This window comes from Galleria mellonella, unplaced genomic scaffold (assembly GCF_026898425.1).
Source record: "Galleria mellonella isolate WM207_F2 unplaced genomic scaffold, CSIRO_AGI_GalMel_v1 utg80, whole genome shotgun sequence".
Classification (NCBI taxonomy): domain Eukaryota; kingdom Metazoa; phylum Arthropoda; class Insecta; order Lepidoptera; family Pyralidae; genus Galleria; species Galleria mellonella.
The window spans coordinates 1,325,729-1,345,064 of record NW_026442157.1 but is presented as its reverse complement, the minus strand read 5'-3'; the positions used below and the strand labels follow the sequence as shown (position 1 = coordinate 1,345,064).

The 19,336-nt window shown below is 36.9% G+C and overlaps 3 protein-coding genes across 6 annotated transcripts in view; 2 read left to right on the top strand and 1 right to left on the bottom strand.

Moving 5' to 3' along the window:
- Positions 1-918, top strand: part of LOC113520849 (WAS/WASL-interacting protein family member 2) — a 43,189-nt gene extending 42,271 nt beyond the window's left edge. The window contains exon 8 of the mRNA XM_026906272.3: positions 780-918. Within this exon, the coding sequence (XP_026762073.2) occupies positions 780-856 (77 nt within the window). The 3' untranslated portion in view covers positions 857-918. The remainder of the gene's footprint in view (positions 1-779) is intronic.
- A 192-nt stretch (positions 919-1,110) lies between these two features.
- On the top strand, positions 1,111-2,708 carry LOC128202227 (uncharacterized). Its single transcript, XM_052901778.1, has one exon. It carries the CDS (start codon positions 1,117-1,119, stop codon positions 1,780-1,782), a length of 666 nt encoding a protein of 221 aa, XP_052757738.1. The 5' UTR covers positions 1,111-1,116; the 3' UTR covers positions 1,783-2,708.
- Positions 2,709-6,540: 3,832 nt separating this feature from the next.
- LOC113520501 (BUB3-interacting and GLEBS motif-containing protein ZNF207) lies at positions 6,541-16,410 on the bottom strand. 4 transcript variants are annotated; one of them, XM_052901786.1, is made up of 10 exons: positions 16,193-16,409; positions 15,966-16,092; positions 15,637-15,763; positions 15,406-15,473; positions 14,567-14,694; positions 13,005-13,091; positions 12,266-12,557; positions 10,415-10,463; positions 10,226-10,345; positions 6,541-7,262 (listed from the first exon to the last, which is right to left on the bottom strand). In XM_052901786.1, the coding sequence occupies exons 1-10, from the start codon at positions 16,231-16,233 to the stop codon at positions 7,171-7,173; spliced, it is 1,131 nt and encodes a 376-aa protein (XP_052757746.1). In that variant the 5' UTR covers positions 16,234-16,409; the 3' UTR covers positions 6,541-7,170. The 4 variants fall into 4 exon arrangements, with proteins under 4 accessions (XP_052757746.1, XP_052757747.1, XP_026761650.2 ...); XM_052901787.1 differs by having other exon boundaries at positions 10,415-10,451; XM_026905849.3 differs by having other exon boundaries at positions 10,226-10,463; positions 16,193-16,410.
- Between the last annotated feature and the right edge of the window lie 2,926 nt (positions 16,411-19,336).

Below are 19,336 nucleotides of genomic sequence, written 5' to 3'. Positions count from 1 at the left end.
TGTAAATTATCGTATTAATTTTAAATGATTAGTTTTGACGGACAAAAAGTAGGTTGTTCCCTAGACAAGTGATTAGCGAATTTATTGATACATACATTTTCGCTACCGCATGCATGAGATAGAATGAGACAGTAACATTCGCCGTTTCGTTCTTTCAAGTGCGTGCAATAACACTTGTCTACAGGGTAAAAGACATCGTCTGTATAGGCCATAAGACTATTCAAAATACAGCATAACGAACATAAAATGCTTTAAGATATTCTCGAAGTGAATACATAGATTGGTGATAGGTGATCAGATTGTCCATCTGAGTTGTGATCTACACAATACCAACCGCATGTAACTGGGTAAGTTCCTTTTACTACATTATACGCACGTTATTTATTGACAATAGTTATCAACTAACAGTAGAGCATGATTACATTACCATAACTGCACGCAGCAAATGCATGGTCATCGGGTAAACGCATAACTTGTACGAAGCATGTTCATTCGGGGTAACTTAAGCTTGAAAACACTTTGATTTACAAATAAAGCAAACTGTTAATGCTAGATTAATCATTGTAATACTTATATACGGACGATTGTAATAGAGCAAGCGTAAGACATACTGAAACATTGTAAATATAACAGATCCGCTAATACTTTTCAATATTTTCAAACTAAGCTTGAGAGCTACGTTTAATTAATAACAAAATTGTACATATTATAATGTAAAGGTATGATATTTGAGTAAGTATTTTTGGACAGGTAATGATAAGTTTATTGTGTTCGTGCAGTGAGCAAGGCGCAGGCGCCGCTGCCGCCGCTCAAGGTCCCGCTGGAGGGCTGGAGCGGCACCTCGAGCGCCTGCTAGCGAGCGCGGGGGGCGCCGGCCGCCGCCCCCGCCCCCTGCACCGCCCCCGCCCCCGCCCCCTGCACCCCTGCCCCGCCACCACACACTCGCACCCGCACTCGGCCTGCACCGCGCACCTGGCGCCCGACGCCCACCCCGCACACGCGCTGCTCTCCGTAGCACACGCCCTACTCTGCCCAGCGAACACCATCGCGAACCCCGGCCAGCCCGACAACACCACGGCTGCGGACCTCTCGGTCCTCCCCATAGACGAAGTCACGATGCCCGCCGACGACGTCAGCGACCTCAGGGACGTCGTCGACGCGATCAACAAGCTCTGCGAGACCATGAAGTCTTCGAGCTACGAGGAAAGCGAGGCGGACGACTATTTCCCGGTAGAATCCCGGTACAGCGAACCAGTGGAGATACAGTTTGTAAATCCCGTGGAATCGATCCGCTACGAGCCCGTGGACTCTCGCGGCGACCGCCCCGCGGAGTCGCCCCCGTGCAGTGTGCCCCGCTATGAAGAATGCAGTGCGGAGCTCGTGAGCCCCGAGGAGGTGTCAGTGCGGAAGGTGGAGGCGTACCGCGCGGAGAGGTGGCGGGACTCCCAGGAGGACGCGGAGACGGTGACGTCGGACACGGAGCCCGCGATAGCGCAGTTCGAGCCGATAAGTGAAATGTACTACACGGCTTCCTCCGAGGTGTCGTTGCTGTCCGACCTAGATTTACCCGAGAGGGCGCAGAACGATGAGGATAATTTACCAGAGTCGAGGGAGAAGGACGAACGGAAAGAGTGCGTCATAGCCGGCCACGTCGCCGCGATGAGGGAACGTTTCGAGAGTATGACGCGCACGAATACGCCGTGTCCGGACATGATGAGGTCTATGTCGCCGTCGCTTGACGTGTTTCGAAATATAACGCCCTCGCCTGATCGCTTAGGATAAGGCAATATTGAAGTGTTCCAATGGTTCTTTAGATAAGTATTGCGAGTGATTGTGAACGAATGAGTATCCCCCTTACGGATTATATTTATAATCACACTGATAGTCCTAGTCCGTATTTTGTAACACCAATTATAATAGTCTACGTGCCAACTGAAGTTGAAGGGTTGTGATTATTTTCCGTAATTCCATCTGATCGCAATTAATGTATCGGTACATATCGTGAAAGATTGTTTAGTTTTAGCTGTTGTTTAGCCGTTTTTAGGCGCTAAAGGATTATAGACCTTAGGGAATACGGTGTCCGGAGCCGTTAGTATATTGTAATCATATATAACGAAATATTCAAATAATCTTTATTCTATGTTGTATTTATTGTGATCTTGAAAGCTCAAATTTTGTAGTTTTGTATCTTATAAAAATAGACGTGATTTGTAACAGATATACCTACATCTTATTCATCAGACCAAGTAGCCATAACGTGCTCTAGTGTAGCGTTAGACACGAGTGATTTATTTATTGGATGCAAATTACAAGTTTCGAGATTACGCATGTATTACAAGAAGTATTTTCTGTTGCATTATTGGAAGTTGCCATAATTAGTTCTAAGGGTAATGTTTAAGTGTTTGTTGACAAATTATTTTTAAATGACTCCATTTGTTTACTTTGAAATTGTCTGTTGTGAATTTTCTATTTAAATATTTGAGTAAAAATTTTCTATGGTGATACTAGTTAATGCAATAATTTAATTATAATTTTTACACGTATTTAGTAAGCCTGTTGTATTTCGAGTACTTATGCGAGGGGTTGACAATTGGTATTAAATTAACATTTATTCAATCAAACTAGTGATAGTTGTCATGTATTATAAACGTGTTATGTGTACAGAGGAGACCTTTTATTATTGATTCAATATAGGGCTTTATTGATAATCATATTTTTTTAATTTTATTTACCTATCAATTCTATTGCTTCCTTCTCATGTTCAGATGGTATATTTTTGGTGATGTCTACCACCAAAACGTAGACTTTGAGAACAACAAGTAAAAATCTCAAAACTTGTCAAATCTATTTACTCGATATAGATACGTAAAGATATATTTTAAACTTCAATATGTCTTTACATATTTTTATTACATAAATTCGTTCTGATGGAACACCTAGTTTAATATATGAGCTTTATTTCCTAGTCTTTAAAATCATTAAAACTAGGACTAGGTCTTACGAGGACCCAGACAACGACCATCTGGGGGTACAACCAATACACGAACGACTATGTGAGGGTACAACCAAACACGCAGGATTTTAAGATAATTTATAAATGGGAATGTGAGTATTTTTTTTATTGGGTGAAAATGGAATGGTAACCTCGCCCGCGCTAACGGTATATACTGGCGGGGCACCAGTGAAGGATGACAGATGAGAATGCAAAAGCAGGTCAGTTAGCCCATCGTGATGAATACACCTGGGATTCAGCACGATGGTTTCCAGGGGGAGCACGTGGAGGTCGACCTGACAGAGTGTATTGCTAGCAATGCGATTTGTAGTCCGTTTTACTAACTATTCCTTCCCCCTCCCCTTGGGAAAGTGAGTTTGTTACCTTGGATAAAATCTTGTATCTTAAAATCAACTTTGTTGTGTGTTTTATGTGACACTGCGTCTAGTTTTGCTTTCCCACTTGCCACACCATACCATAGACCCAATATAACGTACACATCATTCCCTTTGTTATGTATTAATATACGTTATTTCTATAATAAAGCATTTGAGTGATGATGCTCGAATATTGCATTTTGGTGTTTACATGTGATAGATAAATAAAAGCAAAATTTAAACATTTGTTTTAAATTATCTATCACATCAGTATATACATTGCAGTATGTCCCAGCATAGTATGGGCCACCATTTCCCGTAAGTGTCGTAAGAGGTAACTTAGGATACTTAATGGTCGAGGGAAGGGTAGCAACGACTCTTCTAAAACATCACTAAAGTTGCCAACCCACCTGCCAAAAAGGGCAATTATTGGCAAAACTCTTTTATATGGGGGAGGCCTATATGCAGTAGTGGTTAATTTCTAATTGGATAATGATGATTAATATATATGATATAAAAATAAATCAGATAGTTCCTTAGTCCTTAGGAATGCCGATTCATAGGTATTACCAAATAATATTGTGCGCATTATTACTGACGCGTATGGCTGTTTCGATATGAAGAGTCGGATAAGACTGTATCATTACAGGGTGGTGAGGTACTATGTTGGTCAGGAATGGCAACGCTAGAGTATCATGTGAACCAGTGTATTCTGCATCTAATATTCATTCATGGCGCTATTTATGTCTATAAGATTACCACTTTCCATAAGGTGGGTCGTCAGCTTCTTTGCCATTGTATCATAAAAGAAGACACATTATCTTTTATACTAGTTATCGCCGTTTAGTTACCCTTTTTCTATCAGTTCAGGTGGACGATAACTGGGTTTCCATTCTGTAAATTGTGTCGGTTCTGAGGCGCCATTTCTCTTAACCTATTTCTAAAATTTCAATTTAATATCTCAGTGAAATCTTTATTGTAAGGACCAATATGAACTAATTTTTAATAGATTTAAGTCAAAATTATGCCTATAATGGTCTATTAAACAGTAATTTCATGAAATTATCAAATTAAAATATTAGGTTAAAAGATAAATTTAGAGAAATGGCACTTCGGAATCGGCCTCACAGGGTAAGCAAAAATATAGTATAAAACGCCATATGAAATATCATCGTTCTGCCAACACTGAATTTAGCTGTATGTGGCATAGTTCTTGGTCATGATTCATAGACTTCCATACTTTTTTTATGACGCGTCACTTCCTGCTTACTCCGGAATCGTAACTGAACGGTTACATGCAGTCAGCTTGAATCTAACGCTGTGAAGTTTTCTGCGTTAGTCGTCGATATGGAGACTGGTATGCAGCTTCTAGAATCCGATTCGGTGCTCGACTATATCAAATTTATATGGATAACTCCTTCAATCTTAATTAGATTGGTAAATATGATATAACAGTTTGTCATGTCATTAATCAATATTATTCGTGAAACTGAACAGTGTTCCTCAAATTATAACATAATGGCGGCAAATAAGCATACAATCCATTTGACAGTAAATGGTTATGGATGCCTACTCGTCTAGATGAGTGGTAATATAATTTATCGACAGTATCGTTAGCGAGCCCAAAAAGTAGAATCAGACAGCGATGTCCAGTGTCTGGTTCTCTCATGTAAGCGTTAATCGAAACGATCTATAAATAAATTCGTTTACCACTTGTCGGCGAGGCAGGGGTGCCACGTGCGTGTTGCCAGCTATAGAAACCTTCATATACAAACTAGTACAAACGTAATTATCTAAGAGTCAAACTGAGAAAAAATGTATTTTGTAATATTTATGACGCTGTTTATATGTCTATAGACGTTTATCACTTTCCATCAGTTGGATCGTTAGCTTGTTTACAATTCCAAGTTGTGTAACAAAAATTGGTCAATGATGATAAGAACGGATAGATACACAATCTACTCAGCGACAATGTTTTATTTTTAATAGACGAGGATGGAATTGTAACCTCGCATGAGCAATCAGTATACCATGATGGTTTTTCAGAGACAGTTTGGAGGTCGACCTGATAGAGGATATATTGCTAACAATGGGGTTGTTACTAACAGTCCCTTCCTCCCCTGTGGCAACAATGTTAGTGACACCGAACAATAATATTTACGAAAAATAAATATGGGGTAGTCAGAGGCATATGTCGACCTTTACTTAAAAAAATTACGTTTACTTACAAACAAACAAGTCATCATTCAAATTTATTCAAAATCAATTTCAATCATTCGAGTTTTCTATAAATTTCCCATATAAATCTCTATTATTCATAAAACATTGGAAATGACATATCAACAAAAACACATAAGGATGCATTAAATATAATGTCATGCATGAGTGCTGGGACTAAGAAAAAAAATCTAAAAACATCAATCAATTTTTATATTCTGTCTTGTCTTATTGATAAGATTACCTTCATGTTTTTTGCACCAAGTCCCGAGGTAGACAGAACGAAATTCCAGTTTCATATTTAATACATTATATATATATATATATATATATTGTTTGATATCAAAATATTACCATACGGTCGGTGTTTTGATACGCAAGGCGACTTGCGTGCCAAAACATTGACCTTCGTTTCAACGTTTATTTAGGTGTCAGACTGGTCTGAAATTTATGTTTGTTATAAGTATTATTCTTGTTTTCAGCGCATGTACTGTGTTGTGAAGAGGTTAAAAAAAGAAATAGAAATATGTAACAAAACTTTTATTATATCTATTTCTCAACGAGTAATATGTATTTAGTACTTACCTATCATATTACAATTCTATGATCCGCCAGTTGCTAATCATTGCCTATGAACGCCTGCAACACTAGGTGTGTTATACCATCTTAACTGTTAATTATGATTGCATTTATAAACTCCAGTGTAACATTGATAAAATAAAAGAATTATTATAATTAATGCAAATACATACATTTGACTTCTGTATGATGTATTATTAAAAAAAAAAATATATTAAGATGATTATAAACTTGGTTACTAGTTAATAATCTTTAAATACATATAATAAAGCTGAAACAGTTAACTTAGATGCATTGTACGAATGTTCATAATGATGCGATGGGAGAAGAAAGGAGTAGTATGAAACGATGTGAGATTATAAATGAAAGCAAGTCTTAAAGTCCAGAGCATTTATTGAGTAAAATAGTCAAAATACTACAAGAGTAGGCAAACGTCACAACTTTGTGGAAATGCTTAAGAAAAAATTCAAGGCAGATAACATTAACATTTCTTATTCTTTACACGCATCTCTTAACACCAGAAATTCAAGAACGGAATCACTACTGAAATCTGCCGTGTCGACAGTCTACGTGAGAGCTCGATACTCAATAGGTAGTAATTAATGATTAACGTCAAGGGGACAGGGGGCCGCCAATCCAACAACGCAAGTTGTGACAGGTGCTAGTCGCCTGCAGGCGGGCGCGCCGCAGGGAACTGCCGGCCCAACCTCGGCGCGGCCGGGCGACCGCGGTCACCTGTCCCGCCACTTAGCTGCGCCCGCTGCTGCGCCGGCCCGGGCCTTACCTTGTCGCGTTAGTATCCCGTCACCGCACAGTTTAGCATACAGCGTCGGACACACAACCGGCCAAGCGGACGACGTACATGGTACGGGCAGCGAGCGCCTACCTTCGCTCGGGCGCGGGCTGGCGGCTGGCCGGGCTGGCTGGGCTGGCTGGGCTGGCGGGGGTGGCGGGGGTGGCGGGGGCGGGCGGCCGGCGGCTGGCGGCGCTGGTCGTCGACCCCGGCTACCGGAAGCGCGGCTGCATCATGGGCAGGCCGGGCACGCCGCCCGGGAACATGGCGCCCATCGGCATCATGCCGCCCGGCAGCAGCATCCCTGCACACACAAGTGCGTCAGTGCGCCGCCGCCGCGAGCGCCGAGCGCCGCGTGAGTGAAGCAACAGGGGACCGTGTGGGTCCAACACACGGCTGAGCCGTTGTGACTGCTTAACAATCGCCTGTCACCCGGACCTCGCCCGGACCACCACCCGTACATCCATGTGCCTCACACGACCGCCGCTATCGACTACCACACTATAGACGATGCATTACTGAACGTCTAAGTTTGTACAGAAATATGTAACGGATTGACAGTGAGTACGTAGTAGTAACGATAAAATAATAATAATAATAATAATAATGGTGAGTCTACGGATGGACGTCGCAAGGTTACCGGGGCTCGTCGTCTCCACTGGTCGCACGTCTGTGGTCACATGTATGCACTGAAGTGTGGCGACTGATTTAAGGTGCAGTATAAGCAAAGGAACACAGGTAGGTAGGATAAATAATTCACATGAAAAATCACACTTTCAAAATACTCGGCGATGTAATCGTATCCGTAGTTCATGCATGTATCAGTGTGATCCGAGATGGTTGCTCGTAGAATCCAATTCAGCCAACGACTATTAAACTCTTCGGTTCATGCACATTGTAAAGCGACAAAACTACTGTACGTAAATATAATATTAGTGTACCCACCCGTAAAACCGACAAAAAGTCACATTTTATATGACACTACGAGAAAATCGAGACAGTAATAAGATAAGAGCTACTACAATAAGCAAATCCATTAAGGAATGTGAATAAAATTACCGCTTATTTTTCATTCCGATCCTCCGATTGTGCGGATGGCACATCAAAATCACAGTTTAACTCTTGACAGTGTCTATGGACGATCGGTCTCAATATGGGGGAGGGTGTGATGAGATCGCCCGTGTGTTAGTGGGGTGTTAGGGAGATGTGAGTATCGGACAAGCTGTTACGTGTTGATCATACTGAGAGAGACAGACAGAGAGATCGTGTGGCGACGCAGGCGGCCGGGCCGGCGCCGCTACTAACTGAACGTATGAGCGCGCCCACCAACTCACTGGCAGTGGCAGACTGCTCTCAAAGCCGAGCACGTGACACTCTTTGCCGCCTTCGACATTAGCGAATCGAGTGTAGAGAGCACGTCGACGCTCTTAAAACAATCCACCATTATCATTATAGAAAATGTATCACTAAGTTTAATGGTTCAGGTTTTGATGCCGTGGAAAATAGAAAATATCGACCATGTTGTATAAAGTATGGTTTATTAAACAAAAAAAAAAGGAAAACAAAAAACAAACGGGGCCAATCCATTTTCCACGCTGATATCAAAATATTCGAATCATAATTACAATTTAATTTGAGCAATATGTAAATTAATGCAATATCCTAAATTAACACTCATTCAAACAATATAACTAAATAAATGTCACGCAGTATATATTTAGTTCAGTAAATGCAATAATAATAATACTGTTTCATCAAAATGTATGTGCGACTACATCGGAATAGCGAAAATATTAATTAATAATCTTTATAAAAAAATATGGATATAATTAATATACTTTTTCTGACATGTATCATTTCTCTTTATAGAATTTATAAATCCAGTCTTCCAAACCTTTCCAAGTAACAATGTGTTATTAATGTTAAGTTCATAATACAAAAATCTAACAAATACTATATATGCCTCGACTCTAGGAGGCGATTTTAAAAATACATTTAATACAGGATTATAAATGTTTATGATTAATGTGCAATATGACTAACCTGACGTCCTTACTTCTATCCTATATCTTGATATTGAGCTTACAAAACATTTTTCGATTACTTAACACTAGCCGGAGGTCTAGAACACAAAACACCCATGTGAAAGAACGCGACAAACATTACGGCTACACCTAGTGTTGTGACCTCAGATGTTGGCATAGAGTTCGCACTAAGCTGCGATTTAACATTATCAAGTCACAAGTAACATCACTAAAAATTAACTATATAAAAATAGTGCTATCAACTATTTAATTATCTTCCAACTGTAAGTCTGTATTTGGGTAGGAAATATTTTATGGAGTAGAAGAGACCTTTGGATACATATGATACATATGACAATACTTAAATCTTTATTATCAACTATTGATAAAATACCTTAATTATATTAAAATTTAACTCTTGAGATGTTAGAATTTTCATACAAAATGATTGGATAAATTTTTATTTTTTCTTTAGAGAGTTTTACTTTAAATATCAGTTTATCATTATCTAAATGTGATTACTGCATTGTACCTTGCTCTATCTATAGATAAGGAATGAGAAGAAACGATGTGCGCCATTAATTTGGAAAGATGATCAAAAATGTCTTTGGTTTGACTAGTGTTTGAATAAAACCAATTTCAGGTGGAAAATATTAGTTATGCATAGAGTAAGGGGAAAATACTAATTTGTACCATCAACTAGGTGAACAGGTATTTAACCTTAATCATTAAAATTGAATGGTGAAATCATTTGACACATGACAAAATTTATAACGACTGTGTCGCGACATGACAAGATTGTAGATTGGGTGGGCGGACGTCAATATATCGAGATGGGGGATAAATATTTGTCCGTTTTTGAATCACAAAAACAACCTTCTACAAACCATTTTATTTATTGGTGTGTTTTGTCATATATACTTTGACATTTACAATTTATAACTTTTAATAAATAGACAATTTATGCAATCTTTAGACAGATTATAATCATTAGTCGATTACTTCGGCGTTTCATTTAAATTACACCATCACGAGTCAGGGGAACTCAAAACATTTTTAAATTAAGAATTTCAATAAAAAAAAAAAAAAGACAAAACACGTCAATAGATTCAAAAGGTTTATTTGTTTTTTTATGAACAAGGCTAGGACCGCTCGAGACCGGTGAGGTATCGGGCGCCCGACGCGCTTCCGTGTGGTCAGTAGTGTGCGGAGGGGGCGGTGGAGGAGGCGGTGGGATACTGACCGGGCTGCAGCGGGCGCATGAGGTTGAACTGCGGCATGACGGGCAGCATGCCCATCACGGGGGGCATGGACACGGGCACGCCGACGCCGACGCGAACTGGCGGCGCGAGCGGTGGCAGCGGCGGCAGCACGCCGACCATCGGCTGCACCAGCGGCCGGCGTAGCGCCGCCGCCGCTGCCTGCTGCCGCGCCGCCGCCGCCACCGCCGCTGACATGTGTGCCGCCACCTGCCACCACGTCTCTCATGTCGCTATATTATGTACTAGCTAGTCCTTTTTAAGATGAGAATGGAATGGTAACGACGTCTACACTCTCTTATCGTTATACACTGGCGACGAGCTGGTGAAGGATCTTCTCACGGGTACCATTCCATTTTCATCCATAAAAAAATAATTATAAGCAATAAAAATTACACTATTAATTTCTACTGAATTATTTGAAATAGTAGACTACTTGTCTTGCAATTTCTTAAAGAATTTCAATTTTATAAAATGTAGACAGAAGAAAAATCCACATTAAATCAAGTAAAATATCTTTAGTTCCAAAACTAAATTAAATATTTGTTTTTAGGAATAATATATTTGTATAAAAAGTTTAACAGATTGCTGAACATAGAATATAAATAATTTTACAGTGAATGAAACGACCTCATTCAATGTTAACGAAATTAGCTGATAACATAAATTGCCTTGACCTCATTTCCATGACATAGCTGCACAGACAATAATCTGCTTAATTATATGTTAATAAGGTTCTACTTAGGTGTTACATGGTACCACATAGCTAATTTGTATTGATAATTTCTGGTTTTAAAGCAGGCTTGATAGGTTCTGGTTTTATTGACCAGAGTAAGTTTAATATATGTAATGTTATAAAACATGTAGTATATTAATAATGCAATATATTTAATATTTTATGTTGTCTTGTTTCTTTAATAAAAAATTGTAATTTTTTTTAAAACAAGATTGTATAGTGGTGTTTACAGACATAGAGACAGATATTGCAAGTGCCTTAATTGTTTTTAATTATTTCTTTAAATAAAAATTGTTGCTAGTTCTATATAATTGATTATCAACGAGGAAGATTCATTGAGTAGTTACTCTGGTACAGGTAAACATAGTGTGGGATGAGCATCTGCTAGATTGGCAACTTCAAATGTATTGCAGAGATTCAGTAAATTGCAGGTGGTTCAAAACTTAAGGCAGTCTATGGGTTAGGTTTATGTTTAGTAGTTGAATTCAAAGTATTCATACTAACATTACATTGTGTTAAATACTTTTTTAGTGGGCAGATAATGGTTGATATGATGTTATGATAATCCTCTGCTAAATTTGTCTTTTTTTGTAATTTTTATTCATTATATGGCCAATAACTGGCAGGTAGAGTTGTAGTATCTATGTTTATGTATGTTTTTTTTACAACACAGGGGACAAACGGCCCACCTGATGGTAAGTGACTACCGCTGCTCATGATCACTCACAACACCAACAGCATTGTAGGTGTGTTGCCGGCCTTTTAAAAAGGAATATACTCTTTTCTTGGAAATTATGATGTATTGTATGTCTGTGGTGATTCTTTTTTAATGGATGAAAATTGCATGGTACCAGTGAGAGGTGATAGGCGAGGATGAAAAGGCAGGTCAGCTAGCCCATTCTGACAAATTCAACTGGAATTAATCACGATGATTCCCAGGGGGAACTATATGGAGGTCAACCTGACAGGGTATAGTAATAGGGTTATTTGGGGGGAAAGGGACTGCTAGTAATGGTGTCTAACAGCCCCATTACTAGCAATATACCCTCTCAGGTTGACCTCCATTCGGTTTCCCCTGGAAACTATCATGTTCAATTCTTGTCGAATTCATCATGGTGGGCCAACTGACCTGCATTCATTCTCACCTATTATCTTCCACTGGTGCCTCGTCGGTGTATACCAATAGCGCGGGCGAGGTTACCAATCTATTTTCACCAATTAAAGAGTTATTTGGCTCCACTACTATCAATCCCTGCGCGCTGCGCGTGCGTGGTGATGGCGGTGGTACCTCAGCGTGGCTGGTGGCGGGCGCGTGCTGCGCGTGGGCGGCGTGGGCGGCGTGGTGCGCGTGGTGCGCGTGGGCGGCGGGCGCGGAGGGCGGGCGCGGGCGGTAGCGCGGCAGGCGCGCGCGGATCTCCTCCAGCGACACGTCCTCGGGCGGGTGCACGATGCGCGCGCCCGCGCCCGTCGCCGTCACCAGCGGGCACGCGTTGGCCGCCGGCGGCTTCACGTCGCCGTTCTCCTTCGGCTCCGCGCCGCCCGCCGTCGACGTCGTCGGCGGCGCGCTTATCGTCGCGTTGCTGCAACGTTTCGTCGGACAAAATTCACTTTAAACTTGAACGAAATTCCCATGGAACCAACTCATTATTCCAGTATCTAGTAATTTTTAATATATCACATTCAATGTTGCACCTTCAAAAATTTAAAAACGAAATAGTTTTTTATTTATTATCAGTATTCATAAATTTTACTCATACTGTTAATTTTATTAGGAATTTATAAAAAATCTAATTATCAAGTTTTTAAAAAAAATTATCACACACTCTTTAATATGAAATGGTAACTATAAAATGTAAATTTCAAATTTTTACGCAAACTGCACGAGTCAAAAAACACAATTTTACATATAAACAAATACTTATTTGTCCACACAATTCTTGCACAAATGAGCAAAACAATACATGTAGCTAGAAATTGATTTAATTCTATGCATTATAACTGTAACAAGTAAGTTTGTTGCTACCTACCTATACGCAGGGAAAGTAGGTTTGCTAGGCGTAGAGACAGATATACTGGACGCAGGAAACAGTGGCCTCATACCAGGCATCATCATCCTAAAATTATGAGAAAAAGAAACAAATGAATTTTAAAATTATTCAAAACCTAGACATGCAACTAGAAACAATTATATATTTATATAGGAATGGTTCACAAGCAAATTAATTTATATTTTTTCGTGTCTATTATACATAAATGTTATTGCCAATCATGAACTGATTTCAATGATACCATCATCAAATTAATGTGTTTTATAGAATTAGAAATTGTTAAAATAAATGAAATATTATATTATTTCTTTAAAATGTCCAATGCAATTTTATAATTTTGTTAATAAAATTACGATAATCAATACTACAAAGAAATAACAATGACAATTTATGAAATTAGAAAATACTTATATTAAAAGTAAATGAAATAATATCAAAATGCAGGATTATAATATAGAAATGAAGCTTTCTGAAACTGGTTCCATATTTTTGTAATATTAAAATGGATAGTAATATCAACATACTGCAACAATGGCAAGGTCTGCAGGCTGCAGTCCATAACATGGTGATGAACTGTTGTCTACGGATGCTTTAATGCATCACTCACTAAACAGATTCGCTCAAGGCGTTCATGGCAACTAAGTCTGGTTGCTGTAGATCAAGAAACAATTTAAAACAATTTCTATAAGGAAAATACTGACCTATGGTTTGAACTCTATACATTAAGATCTCAAAGCCGCATGAACACTTAAAAAATAATCTGTTATTGAATTGAGAGTTTTATCAGAAATACAGAGTATCCAGTTGATAAAACAGAATTACAACATGAATTCTCTAAGGTGGGAAATGGGGTATGATTCACATATAGCAAGTTTGACTTGCTGTATGTGAATCATAATAAGATTTGCTTTTTATAATCTGCTATGTTTAATAGACCTCTATTGCTGAGGGCATGATATTAATAAACAAGCACATTACACATAGGCAGGTGAATTAAAGCAAATTCAATTATGATTTGCATATAGTGATGTTTTTAACTCGCCATGTATATCCCCATAAAATGTTAGCCTACAACTGTGCTTTGTTCCCGTACCCACCTCTTATGACATCTAAATAATAAAAAAGAATGGTGACCACTTTACACTAGAAATAAAGTACAAAAATGTAACACTCAACTTGATTCAGTGACACTCCTAGTGTTGTAGGTGTCTTTAAGCTACAGTAACTGTGTATCTGATGGGCTGTATGTTTGTTTGCCACCTTCATGATATTAAAAAAAAAAACATTCTCTAAACTCATCTCTAAAATTAATATTTTAATAGTATCATGAGGACGTATTTTATTAATCATTATAAACTGTACAATAATTTTGACAATTCTATTGAAAATTTTGTTTATATTAGCTTTTATAATAAAGATTTATATAACGATGATGTGATATCAAATTGAAATTTTCATTTTAAAGATAGGTTTAAAGAATAATGTTTCAAAATTGACCCCCCCTGTCAATTATGAATAAAATATATTAAATCTTAACTCACCTAGGTGCTGGTACGAATGGTGGCATCATGTGATTCATAGACATATGTCCAGGGTACATCCCAGGGGGCACTGGTCCCATGGGTGTGGGCAGTATGCCTGGGGTCACCGAAGATGGCCCAGCGCCCAACTGTGCAATAATTATTAATAAAATAATAATATTAATTAAATAATTAAAATTACATAGTAGTTAGAATAAATTGTTTTTATAATTGGCATTTGTACATACATTTTGTAGGTGTATTTTAAATGAAAATATTAGCCTGTAAAAAGGAAGTCAGCTTCAAACTAAGAAGTTACCTAAATAGAAAATGTTTTTGTTGTAATTAGTTAAGCATAAATTCAGTATTTTTGTCCTTCTCATTTTTTAAATGATGAGAGTTTGCATATTTAATGAAAAAGAAAATTCATCAAATTGTATTGTCTGTGGAAAAGTTGAAGATGTGCAGCATCTATTGATGGAATCTGACAGGAACTGAAGGGAAAGGGAAAAAATTTTAAAACCATTTAATATTACTAAATTTTATACGGGTATTGTTCAGAGCATAATGCATTGCTTCTACTTCCAAAATTGCTTTGTGCTTAAGTGAATTAGTAAGTAGTATGGTTTAGTTATAATTATAATAGTAGATAACTTATTTAGATTTTATGGATATGACATGTTAAAAAACAAAAATCCCAAATGAAATGTAGATTAAAAATTTTTTTTTTAAATATATGATGAAATGATAAAATTTAGTTTAATAATAAAGTTTGATAGAACAAAATTTGAATTTAGAAAAAAAAAATTAATATAGCTTCCTAGTTGTGAAGCAAAATAAAATTATTAAATGCATCTTACCAATGCTGGTGTGGCTTTCTTTTTTGCAGCAGGTTCATCATCTTCACTGTCAGAACCTTTGCCTCCGCCTGAACAAACAACTATTATAAGTAATCAAACTATTATTATTTACACTACCCATCAACTAATGTTAACATCAAGTATGACTACAGTAACAGAAATAAAGTAAAAATGTACATACATTTGGTTCCATAATCATGAGAGATCCCTTGAAAAGAAAAGTTTTTATACCTGATTTTTGTTTTTCATGCTCCTTAACATCTTCGGGCGGAATACCTTCCATACCATAGATTTCTATTTCTATATTTGACCTATTTGGTAATGAATTTGGTACTTTGTCTATGGCTTCCTTGTGAACCTGCAATTTATAATAAAAACCCTTTTAGTAAATTATATGCATTTATTATTATGGATTATTAACATGGTTGATATTTTAGTTTTACTCTTACAGGAGCAGAATAAGTCGCGCCAATATCTAAAGATATTACGTGGGTTAAAAAAGGATTGCGCATTGGTCGTGGGCGGGCGGGATATTTGCCAAGTCGGTAGGGCTGACGTACCTGCATGCAGTGTATTGACAATCCGGGTCCAGTGTACAGCTTTTTGTGACATATGTGACATTTGAAATGCTTCGCTTTTTGATGCTGAATTAGAATCTTCTCGTCGTCAAATTCCCTATTACAATACCTAATAAATTGCTAAGGAAATTATTACAAATACCATAGTAAAAATTAGGTTACAATTGTCAAAATTACAATTCGCAATACTGCAGTGTTGAAAAGGATACCAGCACCAGGGCTTCGATGCCTTCTTCTTCTTTCTACCCATCTTAATTTACTAACACACAAAAAATAGTATATAATAAAAAATACAAATACGGTAACGTTTAATTACAATAATATCACAGATTCTATTTAGATTACATTTATTTTATTCAGAAATAATGCAAATTACGACCAAGCAAACTACAACCCAAATCAAAATGGCGGAAAATTTAATAGTGTTGCCACCTAATGACTAAACAAAGATAAATAAAAATGAAGTAGATTACCCAAAAAGCAAAACCAGGTAGATTAGTAAAAAAATTTTAAAATTGGGTTTAACTGCTAAATTATCGAAACTTATGATTATGCATAAGGAAAAGTAAGTTGATGAAAAAAAAAAATTGCTTCTATAGTCCATTCTAAGAAATATTGGTATGTTAGCTATTACGGTGAGTGATTTAAAATAAATAATTTTCCCTTTGTTTCTAGAAGTTTCAACTTTATACTATATTGGCTAGTAAGTTAATTTAAAAAGGACTAAAAAGTAGAACATGTGTCGGATCTTAACTCGAAACACAGAAAGTATAAAATTGGTAACACTCATATGTGCATTGTCAATGTGTCAAACCGCTATCAACTTCATTTAATAGTCTCTATAGACGATCATGTAAAAAAATTACCTTCTTAGATTGGTACGTTATATTATCAAGTCTATGATTCGTCTGCGTTATTAGTATAGGTGTACCAAGCTAAGTGGTGTTACGACAAAGATGGAACTACTGTATCTTATTTTGAACTTATGATTAACTATAATTATTATTTTACACATACACTTTTCACCTAATAGTATAAATACAATGAGTAATTCATTATACTCTGGTTTTACAAACCGCAATAGATGAGTATTTCCGCTTGATTGTACAAGTCTATGTTTCAATGATGTCACAATAATAATTAATTTTTATTTGCTTTTGTTTAGGGACTGACAGATCAGTGCTGTACCTACATAAATTTCTTGTTCTTAGCGTATACCAGCGCCAGTAACACCAAAAAGGAAAATATTATTCTACTCTATGCAACCCACAATATTGTGAAATAAACTTAATAGACAGTCACCTGCCTAAGGATAATCCACAATAACGTCAATGACGCAAAAATTTTATTTTTATTAGAATAGAAAAATATTACCAGAAATATTATAAGTACATACAATTTTATCATTTTTTATACTAGGCGAAAGGAGCTTGCCAATACTCGCTGACCATGCTTGCTGATACTCGTATTGTGAGTGTATAAATAGAAGGAATGATAAAAACTGAAAATCTTATGACTGCCTTCTTTCTTCTTATGCAAATATAATTAGTAAAAAGAGGATTAAAGATATAATATATGTGTATTTGTACGATTACATATAATGTAATTAATTTAATTTTGTCTGTTTAAAAATTGTCACAATTGTACACTGCTTTATCCGCACTTTGGGTTTGCTGGAAGAAAACTATTAGAGTTAAGCTCGCCTTTGTACTTTTGATTACCTCTGTCATATTTTTATAACTGGTGTGTACAATAAAGAATTAAATAAAATAAATAAACATCAGTTGCTATTGTTTTCAATTCATAGAAGGCTAGTGTATAGAAAATGTTTATATGGCCGTATAACCCTACCAAGTTCAGATACAAACCTTCTTGCATATTTTCTACATAAACTGTGTCGAATATATAATCCAGTAATGTAAAATTTGTCAGGCCAATGACTATAAAATTCAACATAAATGCATTGTATTTTATTCCTGTAATTATGTATATTGTAGAAGTATTCTAGCAGAGAGACAAGTCGCCTCACCTCTAGGGAATTATATCTTCCCATACCCAACAGAAAAGTGCTAGGATATATATGAGGATAACTTACATGATACCCATAGTGTTTACGCTACAGCACCTAACAAACTTCTTCTGTAATTTTTCTATCATCTATATATATTTGTTTTTATGTGGGTTTCAGATAGTAGCATTATTTTCCAGTTTACTCCATATGAATGCATTGTAAATAATTTTAATTGCTTTTATATTATGCAAATGTTCCACAACAGTTCCCATTGCATTCAAAGACATTTCTGAAGTATGTACTTGCCTCTTAAGTTGTTATATGAATGAAAATTATTTGAAAAGCTACAGATCCACTTTCAATTGATCCAAAATGCACCGTAAACTTTTTGCTCCTGAAATATATTTATTTAGGCGTTGACGTGAGCACTGAAACCAATCGCTTATACGTAGACACGAGTTTGAAACCTGGAATCCAAATCCTTCAAAAAATATTTCTGACTGAACTATGTACTCAATTAAAGACACGTTTACCACTGAGCAATATTTTCAAAGATGTACAATTAGCATGTGGTTTAAAAAATGTTGCGTCAATATTAAACGTTGTGAAGAATTTTCCCAACATATATATATTCTTTATTGCACTTGTAAGTTACATATAAAATAATCTATTTGTAAATATTGTGAGCAAGGGTGGACTTATCTCTGACAGAGATCTCTTCCAGTCAACCCAGTACAGTAAGAAAGCATTTCGTTAGCGGGCAGTTGAAGTGCTACAACTATTAATACATAGTAAACTAGAACAATATTCAATAAGTTTTTGACGAACTTTAACAAATTAATTTTGATAAAAGTGGAAGAGATTTGTTAGAATTAACAGGAAGTAGCACAACCAACACAATTTTGAGTGTAGACAGATTTTGGGGAGCGATTGGAAAAATCCAGAACGCGAATAGGGCTACAAAGTATCTCAATATTACAAATTTCGAGAAAGTTTTATTATGTTTGCCCATATCAAACGCTTTGTGCGAAAGAATATTCTTTCAGGTGAACCTAAGCAAAACAAAAATAAGAGAATAATAAAGAAATTTCATAAAATTCGTTGTATAATTTTTTTCCATTTCTTGTAGGCATATTTTTGGCATTTTTGACGGCAAGTGTGGCAGATTTTGGTAGAATTTTTGCCTAGTCTGTGGTAGATTCGCTATTAATGAGATCACACTGACGAGATAGCAATCAGTACTTTCTACACACTTTTTTAATTGACATATTTTTATGCACGAAAAATTATTAACTCACTCTTGCGCCACCTGCCCATTTCTATCTGTTCTCCTTTAACCAAA

Coding starts and splice junctions, on each gene's coding strand:
- LOC113520501 (XM_026905849.3), bottom strand. CDS start 16,233: ATGGGTAGAAAGAAGAAGAAGGCATCGAAGCCCTGGTGCTG. Junction 16,093..16,192: donor GCATCGAAGCCCTGGTGCTG/GTATCCTTTTCA, acceptor GCAATTTATTAG/GTATTGTAATAGGGAATTTG. Junction 10,464..12,265: donor CCGCCACCAGCCACGCTGAG/GTACCACCGCCA, acceptor GCGACATGAGAG/ACGTGGTGGCAGGTGGCGGC.
- LOC128202227 (XM_052901778.1), top strand. CDS start 1,117: ATGCCCGCCGACGACGTCAGCGACCTCAGGGACGTCGTCGACGCGATC.